The sequence below is a fragment of the Lynx canadensis genome, chromosome A2 (genome assembly GCF_007474595.2).
Source record: "Lynx canadensis isolate LIC74 chromosome A2, mLynCan4.pri.v2, whole genome shotgun sequence".
NCBI lineage: Eukaryota > Metazoa > Chordata > Mammalia > Carnivora > Felidae > Lynx > Lynx canadensis.
In genome coordinates this window covers 58,564,936-58,574,917 of record NC_044304.2, presented here as the reverse complement: position 1 = coordinate 58,574,917, position 9,982 = coordinate 58,564,936, and the positions used below count along the sequence as shown (strand labels likewise).

The following is a 9,982-nucleotide window of genomic DNA, read 5'->3' as shown; positions in this document are numbered from 1 at the left end:
TGTTGGACGCCCTACTTCAGGAGCTACTGTCGGTGTGAGATAGCTTTCAAACCCTCCACCTTTCTCTGGCCACATCCTGGGGGCTCCCTCCGCCCAAACGCCAAGCTTACTGATTTGTGCCTCAGTCCTGTCCCTTCCGCGATTCAAATCACATAATTCTGTATTCCAACAAAATTCGTCTCAAGCGTCTCTATCTAATTGGCTTTTTATGTGAAGTACATGTTATTGTGTCAGAGATATCCTATCACCCCATATCTCTCTGAGGATATTAATTATACTCTTTAAAATTCTTTTTCTGAATGTCCTATTGCTTATTTCCTTGGTGTAACTTTTCCTTTTTTTTTCTTTTGTTCCTTCACCGTGTCCACTTTTCTTTTTTTAATTTTTTAAACGTTTTTTTAACGTTTATTTTTTTTTAATTTTTTTTCAACGTTTATTTATTTATTTTTGGGACAGAGAGAGACAGAGCATGAACGGGGGAGGGGCAGAGAGAGAGGGAGACACAGAATCGGAAACAGGCTCCAGGCTCCGAGCCATCAGCCCAGAGCCTGATGCGGGGCTCGAACTCACGGACCGTGAGACTGTTACCTGGCTGAAGTCGGACGCTTAACCGACTGCGCCACCCAGGCGCCCCTAACGTTTATTTATTTTTGAGAAATAACAGAGAGATAGAGCGTGAGTGGGGGAGAAGCAGAGAGAGGGGGAGACACAGAATCCGAAGCAGGCGCCAGGCCCCCAGCACAGAGCCCGACACGGGGCTCGAACTCACGAACCGTGATATCATGACCTGAGCCAGAGTCAGATGCCTAACTGATTGAGCTACCCAGGCGCCCCCGTGTCCACTTTTCTAAAACATTTAGCAGTTCTACATCTCAGGATTGAAAACAAAAAAAAAGCTAGCTGTGAACGCAAGACTGAATGTGTCTTCCCAAAATTCACGTTGAAATCCTAACCCCTCGGTGTGATGGTATTAAGAGGTTGAGTCCCTGTGAATGGGATTAGTGCCCTCATAAAAGGGATCCCAGAGAGTTCCCTCACTCTTCCAGCCATGTGAGGACACAAGACAGCTATCTATAAACTAGAAAGTGAGCTCTCACAAAGAATCTGCTGGCGATCCTGGACTTCCAGCCTCCAGAGCTGGGAGATATAAATGTCTGTTGTTTATAAACCACCCAGACTGTGCTATTTATTATAGCAGTCCGAACAGACTGAAACAGAAGAGGACAAGAGGAGATTGCGGATTTATTTCAGTAAGCACTGAGGCACTAAATTCATACACATCTTTGATAAAACAAAAGGAGGAGACAACAGGGGGGCAGGCGTGTGACCCTGCCGGGATCCTGGGAGGAAACTTACAGGTGCAGTCTGGACAACATAAGGCAGGGGGAGGGTTGAGTGGGGGCACATGGGGACTTGACTTTGGCCTGGGAATAACACCCAGCTCAGACAGACTCTGGCGGCAAGTGACGGAGGTCACTGCGCAATGTGGGTAAAAAATTCTGGGACCCCGTACACAAAGGTACCAGAGGGGGTCTGCGTGAAGAACAAAGTTGAGCCCTCCAAAGGTCTGAACCCCAAGCAGGGATAGACGCCAGAAGTTGGGGCATCGGTGAGGACCCAATACCCAGACGCATCAGGCAGCGCCTGGACTCCCGCCCCAGGCTGTGCTGTAAGTCGCACCATCGCTGCCCCAGTAGAAGGGAGGGATGGGGTCTGCATGGCTTCTGATTCCACGTGGTGTCTGGGCTCATCACGGCGGTCCGACTCCACACGCAGACCTGGTCTCAGCATGCGTCTCGGCCTCCCTTGGAGGCCAGGGTCTCGGTGAAGGTCTGTTCCCCTTCCTTCACGATGGCCTTCGTCTCTGTCTCCGAGGTCAGGTGTGAAAGCCGGGGTCACACATCTCATAGGTTTCACCACAGCAAAGGGTTTCGAGGGCTGGCCTGGCTTCACGGGGCCATCTGCTTTCACGACGCCTCCGGCTTCCATCCCAGAGCAGTCTGGCTCCTGAGAATGCACACCTGAAGCAAAGCAGAGAAGCAGAAAGTGGGAAGAAGAAATCAGAGCTTCTTGAGGAAGCTTTGGGGGCAGATTAATGGGGGGGAGGGTATGAGGTGGTCCAGGAGACCCCCAAGTGTCAAGGACTTGTTATGTGTGGCACTCTCACTGGTCATTTCTTTTTAGGAAAATTTTTAATTATTTTTTAAGTGTTTATTTATTTGAGAGAGAGAGAGAGAGAGTGCAAGTGGGGAAGGGGCAGAGAGAGAGGGAGACACAGAATCTGAAGCAGGGTCCAGGTTCTGAACTGTCAGCACAGAGCCCGACGCGGGGCTCGAACTCACGAACCTTGAGATCATGACCTGAGCCGAAGTTGGACACTCAACTGACTGAGCCACCCAGGTGCCCCCCAACTGGTCATTTCACTTGGCCTCCCCTCCACTTATCCAGCTAAATAATCGCCATCCCCATTTTCCTGACGGGTAAGCTTATTCTAGATTCACTCTGAATTCACTAGATTCAATTTGAATCAGAGTGACAGTCCCTGCCCTCACCAGGCTTAAATTTCAATAGAAGAGACAGACACAACACAGCAACAAAAAAATATAATGTCACCAGTTGGTGACAAGTTGGAAAGTAAAGGCGTTAGGGTATTACGAGGAAGGTGGTTTTGAATCCAAAGGGCCTGGAATTCTATCTTAACTGACCTGAGATGAGCTTCAGTTTTCTTTTTCATGAATTGATATGGTGATACACCGACTCCTGGGGTGTTACAAAGACTTGGTCTCTAAGAGCAAATGCTTAGATTAGTGTCATCCTAGCTTGTCCTTGGGGGCAGGAGGCCCAGAAAGTCTGGCTGGAGGAGTCAACATAAACCTGTAAGCCAGGACCTTCTCAGGAATGAGCGGGATTTAGCAAAGCAAGGGCTGACTGAGTAGGAGGGAGGATTCCCAGGGGGATGGAGACTGGGAGCAGGCTTCTAGAATGGAAAGAAGACTGGACTAGCTGGAGGATAGCACGGCAGGAGGGAGAAGTTCATAAAGACCCCTTGAAGCTAAGCCAAGTTTCAGTTGATCCTAAGATCAAAGGAGAACCATTGAAAGTTTTAAGGAAGGGAGCAAGTTACCATGTTTGGACTCCAGAAAGTGAAGTGTGGACAGAGAAAAGAAGGGGGAGTGCCTAGAGGCAGGAAGGCTGGGAAGAGGTAAGGGAAAGACAGCAGGACCACAGGGATCCCCTGAAGACAAGCTGGATGAAAGGGGGCATCTGGGACCCCCACCGATGCTGTTTGTCTGCAGGGCACTCTCCTGACCATTTGTTAAACACACCCCCACCGCCATGTGCCTTCCCCCAACAGAGAGAGCCGGGAGGCTGTTTCCCCAAGGTAGGGCTCAAGGGAGAAGGCGCAGGTTTGTGTCACCCGAGTGGCAATGTGAGAACACAGATGTGAGTCTGAGGCTCCACGCGGGGCTCAGCCGGAGCTGGATTTGAGTCATCTACGCAGAGTTGGTCATCACTGCCATGGGAGCTGATGGGATTGGTAGGAGAGAATGAAGGAGCAGAGAGCGCCTCTGATAGAACCCTGAAGTCCACTGCTGACCTCTAAGGGAAGGGTAGAGACATAGCACCTTTCAGGGCCACTGGTGCAGAGGGAAACTGGGAGGGTTTACCCAGATCCAAGATGGAGGGAACAGATCAGGGAGGGATGAGCTGCCCACAGTGTTGGCGACGTGGGACAGAGCAGGCCTGCGATGGGGCCACTTCTGTTGGCCCCCCGGACTCAGTGAGAACAGCATGAGGACAGCGGCAGAGGCAGAGGCCATATTCCACAGCAGCGTGGTAGGGAAGATGGCAGGTGAGTGATGACGGTAAGCAGGAGACAGCAAATGTGGGGCTTTTACCAGGGGTCATTGAGTCATGGTTGGGGGGCAGTCCTGGGACACAAGAACCCAACAATAGAGAGCACCAGGCATAAAGAACGGCTCCAAGAGACCCACTGCCATGGAACAAATTGAGAGCATTTCAACATAACGCCTTCTTTCTCTACAATCATCATCCAAAAATAAAAAAAAGCCAGGATCAGATCCTCTCATGGGTGAATTTTTTTCCAGTTCTCGGCTACAAAAGCTCAAACTCATAATAATACCTTAAATCAATCTCAGAATGGTCAGGGTCCCCGCAGCACGAGGTGGGGAGTTGCAGGCTCTGAGACACGACCATAGCCCTGTTGCTAGTTCCTTTGACCCCATCTTCTCTGCACTCAGGGGCTGGCATAAACAGAAAGAAAGGGACACTATAGGAGAGTTCTGGAACTAAGGACAGGTACAATAGTTAAAAACATTTGAATTTGGGGGTTTTGAGTTTCAGAAATCAGAGTCCTGGGAGATTCAGGCATATCAAGCTTTATTCAACACTTAAATGACTCATGGGGTCCTGCAGAGCCATTTACATCTGCTGTCCCAAACTCAGGCTCAGAGCTCAATGTGACTCCAGAAGCAACCAAGAATGTCCTGGATGAGCTGGCAGGGGGCTTGCCGATAGGACCTAGAGGGCTCAGAGAGATCTGCATGGACTTAATGGCCAGACACCAGTAGGAACAGAAGCAAGGGGTAGCTTCCAGACCACAAGCAAGGACCAGAGCATGCTTCCCTGTGTTGACCTAGATTTAACCCCAGTAGAAGTGGGGGCAGAGGGGAGGGAGGTGTGAGATCATTCATTGACCAAAGAAAGTCTGAATTGATAAAGCCCCCTAATTCAGGAACACTAAAAAATCAATAAGATAAACAACCAAACAGAGGAAAATAGCAGAAAGCAATCACAGGACATCCATAAAAGGGAAAAAGCAAATGGTCCCTATACACATAGGATGCTAAACCTCACTTACAAGGAAGCCATCCAAATTAAAGGAAAAGTTGTACCATTGCTATGCATCTATCAGACTGGTAAAGATGACAAGATTTAGGACGCTCAGTGTATGGACAGAAATGTTATGGTGAACAATTTCACAATAGCTATAAAATTTTAATGCCCTCCAGAAAGAGAACATGATGGAGGTACTTGGTTTATCATAGATCGTGAAGCAGCATCCAGCTATAGGAATGAAGACAGTGTGATGTTCAAAGAGAGATAAATGACTGAGCGATAGAATGGAACAGACAGCCCAGACTGGATCCACATCTATGGAGATTTAGCTGATGACAGAGCTGGCACTGAAGAGCATCTAAAGACTCTTCCCTGAGAAGCCTGTGAAGTCTAAGAGAAAAACAAACAAACAAAAAACAAAAACCAAGAAACCGGCACGTTGGGGTTCCCCAATTCGGCAGGCCAGCCACATAAATTCTGCAGAACCCACAGTCAACAAGCCCCATTCATTGGCTCAGAGCGACCCTTCAGCTTCTCAGCGTCCCTTTTTCAATATGCGCAGCCAACAAGGGGACATCAAACATCAGAAGAAAGACTAACGTGAGACAGGAAACTGATAATCAAACAGAAAGAAAGCAACTTGCAGGAAGTAGCTTATGCCATAGGTGAAAGTTTCAAAAAAACATATCATTAATATCTTTCGAGAGAGAAGAGAAGAAATGATGCCCATGGATCAATTACAAGATACTTTTATTTTTTAATGTTTATTTATTTATTTATTTTGAGAGAGAGAGAGAGAGAGAGAGAGAGAGAGAGAGGAAGACAGAGAGAGAGAGCATGAGCAAGGGAGGAGAAGAGGGAGAGAGAACCCCAAGCTGGCTCAATGACGTCAGCACAGAGCCCAACATGGGGCTCCATCCCATGGGCTATGAGATCACAACCTGAGCTGAAATCAAGAGTCAGATGCTCAACCAACTGAGCCACCCAGGTGCCCCAATTAGAAGACACTTTTAAAAGGAACATTCAGAAAAGCAAACAAACAAAAAGACCCATTCGAAATTAAAATTATGAGAGCAGAAATTAAAATCTCCATGGAGGGGATCTCACAACTGTGAGATTGGGCTCCTCACTGGGCTTGGAGGCTGCTTAAGATTATCTCTGTCCCTCTGCCCCTCCCCCACTCACACGTGTGTGTGTGTGTGTGTGTGTGTGTGTGTGTGTGTGTGTTTGTGTGTGTGCTCACTCTTTCAAAAATAAATAAAAATAAAGTAAAATAAAATAAAATAAAATAAAATCTCCGTGGATATTTTGAAAGTTAGAAGCATAGTATTACCAAAGCTAATTATCAAAAAAAATTTTTGAGTTATGAAGACAAAGAGAAGATTCTAAAAACTTCCAGAGAGAGAAGCAGAGAGAAAGAGAGATAGAAGGAAGAACTGTCTTCAAAATTCTGAGGGAAAAGGATTTCCCACCTAAAATTCAATACCCAACCAAACTATCATGAATCAAGAAGGGTAGAAAAAAGACACTTTTAAAAATGCAAGGTCTCAAATAATTGTTTTGGATGCATGTTTCCCCAGGAATGCTACTAGAAGGTTTGCTCCACCAAACAAACAAACAAACAACAAAAAAAAAACAAAAATAAACAAGCAAACAAACAAAAAAACAAAACCAAAACAAAACAGACTAAGAGGGTATAAAATTCCAAAGTGGGGAAGAATTCCCCAGATGATGGTCAAGGGAGATCCTAGGATGGCAGCCTGAAGTTGGCTGAGAGCAGCCAGTCTAGGCTGGAGCAAGTTAAAAGGGTGTGGCAGTAATGCCACCAGAAGGTGAAATTGATAAGACACTTGATTGAGTTTGTATTTAAACAACTGAGGGGGACACCTGGGTGGCTCAGTGGGTTGAGCTTCCGACTTCGGCTCAGGTCATGATCTCGCGGTCTGTGGGTTCGAGCCCCGCGTCAGGCTCTGTGCTGACAGCTCAGAGCCTGGAGCCTGTTTCCGATTCTGTGTCTCCCTCTCTCTCTGCCCCTCCCCCGTTCATGCTCTGTCTCTCTCTGTCCCAAAAATAAATAAACGTTGAAAAAAAAAAAATTAAAAAAAAAAAAAATTAAAAACAACTGAGGAAGAGTGAGAATGGATTAGTGGTCAATTGGCAGATAAAAGCCCAAGTATTAGGTATTGGAAAATTCAAGTTGCACCAAAGGAGAAAGGGATCCTGGTCGACTAGATGGTCTCATTTTGAATAGTGACATTCTGCGGGGAGGTGGGGGCCTGAAGGTGGGGGGGGGGGGAGGGGGCGGGGCGAGTGCGGCTAGCAGTGAGGATGGTGGGAATGCAAGAACTACAGCTAATTACTCCTCTCCCACAGAGGGAAGACCATAAATAAAGCCTAAAATGGAAAACCGAGTTAGTAATAGTGTAAACATGGTATTTAGAGAACAGAAAGTGATGTTGAAAGAAACCAAACAGATGAAAACGGTTGTCTCTAAAGTGTGAGAAGTTGAGAAGTAGCAGGGGCTGCTGTTTTTCATAATGTGCCTTATTGGGATCTCTGAGTTACATAAGTAAATACCAAAAGTAAAATAAAAACCAGGAAAAGGTTAGAAAGCAAGTAACTGAGGGTGCCTGGGGGGCACGGTGGGTTAAGCCTCTGACTCGATTTTGGCTTGGGTCACCATCTCACCATTGGTAGGATCGAGCCCCGCATTGAGGTCTTTGCTGGAGCCTATTTGGGATTCTCTCTCTCTGTCTTTCTGTCCCTCCTCTCTTCCCCCACCCCCCTACTCTCTGAAAATAAATAAATAAACTTTAAAAAGAAAAAGGGGGCACCAGACACATACCTGACCTCCTGCTGTTGAACTCTTCGAAGCTGGCTCTGGAAACCTGGAGAGCAGGACACCCTTTCAGGAAGAGAGGTCCAAGGGGTTGAGGGTCCAGAAGTGTCCGCAGATCAGGACTGTAGCTCAGACCTTAGCCGTCGGACGACCTTCTCACAAGCCTCCAAGAAGTCTACTGAGCCTTGGGTTTCCCAGTCCCCTTATATAGGACGGTGGGTGTTACCCTGGCACACGATTGGATAGAAGTGGGTGGTAGGTGGAGCCAAGGTGGGCAGGGCTTGCTTGACTTGGGAGGAGTTTACTGGACTAGAGTCTTCCATTGGCCAAATGGGCCCGCCATGACTCAATCATTCATAGATGGGCACGCCCCATCGACTGATCTAAACGTTACAGGAAAAAAAAATGCATAGTTAATGTTGTGTTAAGTGCCAGTGAAAGGGAGATGTCATGAGAGCGATTAATAAAATCGGATTAGGTCTGGGGCCGGGCGTCAAAGAGAAGGATATCTGGGCTGAAATTGGAAGGGTTGGTAGGTAGGCACCAACCCGGTTGGGTAGAGCAGGGCGCAGAGGACAGGTGAGGAAGAGCCCCTCAGAGGTAGAAGGGAGCCCAGTTCTTTCCAGGAATGGAGAGGAGGCTGGCTCAGACTGAGGGGCCAGTGGGAGATGAAGTGGGCAGACCACCCAGGTACTGCTCTTGTTCTAAGGGCAACAGAAAACCACAGGGGGGTTTTCGGCAGAGGGAGATGCTGGTGATGAGATTAACATTTCGTAAGAGATCACCCTGGCCGTGAAATGGAGAGCGATTTGAAAGTGCCGAGATTAAAACGTGAGGGGCAAGGAGGCCACTGCAGCCCTCTGTGTTGAGATAGTGTCTTATTAGACTAGGGCGGTGGGCAGTGGAGAAGGGAAACGGTTAGAGAGAAATTTACAGGCAAGAACCAAAGCCGTGCTGGTCTGGACACACCCTGGAGGGGGAGGGGACCGCCAAGTTTGTAGGGCCGCTTATTGAAACAGGATGTGCCAGGAGCCTTGCCTAGTGGGAGGATTATAAACTTGGTTTACACACGCTGGGTCAAAGGGGCTTTTCTTTTTAAGTTGTTTTATTTTGAGAGAGAGCGAGTGGGGGAGGGGCAGAGAGAGACAGAGGGAGAGACAGAGAGACAGAGAGAGAGAATCTCAAGTAGTCTCCACACTCAACGTGGAGCCCAACTTGGGGCTCGATCCCACGAGCCTGGGATCATGACCTGAGCCAAAATCCAGAGTCAGCCTTTCAACCAACTGAGCCACCCAGGTGCCCCTACCAATTTTATTTTTGAGTTGACTTTCTATCATTGAGTTGTAATAATTCTCTGTGACTTACGGATACAAGTCCTTGGTGGATACATGTATTGTGAATGTATTTTCCCAGTCTGTGGCTTGCCTTTTCATTGTCTTAACGGGTGTCTATCAACGAACAGAAAATTTTAATTTTAATGAGGCCCAATGTCTCAGGTGGAGATTTCCAGGGAACCAAATCTGAAAGGGAAATCAGAGCTAAAGAGGTTGATGAGGGGTGCGTTTTAGGGGCAGGGGGGCAGGAAGCAGGACAGGGCGGTCTCAATGTTATGCTTCCGCTGACCCGTAGGAGCCCACAGCCGTCTGTGGGGGCTGAGAGCCGGCTGCTGGGCGCCATCTAGCCGTTGGGTTCCTAAACCCTCTATTTCTGAGCAAGTGTCTGGGTGGTAAATCAGTGTCCACTGCATAAAATGTATCAATATTTTCTTGTGTAATTCATGTTTGTTTGTTTTTTATTTTTGGTGTCCCATCTAGATCTAGGGTCATGATCCAAGGTCATGATGAGTTTTTCCTGTATTTTCTTCCAGAAGGTTTTATAGTTTTAGCTTTTGCCCGTAGGTCAATGACCCACTTGTGGTCATTTCTGTGCAGGACATGAGGTAAAGGTTAAATTTTGCACTTTTGCATACGAATATCTAGTGTGTTCCAACACCATTGCTGAAATCGGTGGTGTCAGGGCGCCTGAATGGCTCAGTCGGTTAAGCATCTGATTTCAGCTGAGGTCATGACCTCATTGTTCCTGAGTTCGAGCCCAGTGTCAGGCTGTGCCCCTCCCCCACTCACGCTCTGTCTCTCTCTGTCTCTCAAAAATAAATAAACATTAAAAATTCTTTTTAAAGAAATCAATGCTTTTTTTTTTCTTTCATGAAACTGGATGAGAGTTTTAAATTTCATGTGGCGAATTAAGTTAAAGGAAAAAAAAAAAACAAACCAAGAACCTTTC

The 9,982-nt window shown here is 47.3% G+C and overlaps 1 protein-coding gene across 1 annotated transcript; it reads right to left on the bottom strand.

Annotated features, from left to right (window-relative positions):
• Window positions 1-1,473: 1,473 nt before the first annotated feature.
• On the bottom strand, window positions 1,474-9,376 carry PRR20G (proline rich 20G). The gene is made up of 3 exons (XM_030296384.1): window positions 9,323-9,376; window positions 7,706-7,748; window positions 1,474-2,021 (listed from the first exon to the last, which is right to left on the bottom strand). The coding sequence occupies exons 1-3, from the start codon at window positions 9,374-9,376 to the stop codon at window positions 1,474-1,476; spliced, it is 645 nt and encodes a 214-aa protein (XP_030152244.1).
• Window positions 9,377-9,982: the final 606 nt, after the last annotated feature.

What these genes read in the sequence shown, in the direction of transcription:
- PRR20G (XM_030296384.1), bottom strand. Translation starts at nt 9,376, where the DNA reads ATGGCGCCCAGCAGCCGGCTCTCAGCCCCCACAGACGGCTGTGGGCTC. An exon ending in ACGGCTGTGGGCTCCTACGG is followed by an intron (nt 7,749 to 9,322) that starts GTCAGCGGAAGC and finishes CCTGCTCTCCAG; the next exon opens with GTTTCCAGAGCCAGCTTCGA. An exon ending in GTTCAACAGCAGGAGGTCAG is followed by an intron (nt 2,022 to 7,705) that starts GTATGTGTCTGG and finishes GCTTTGCTTCAG; the next exon opens with GTGTGCATTCTCAGGAGCCA.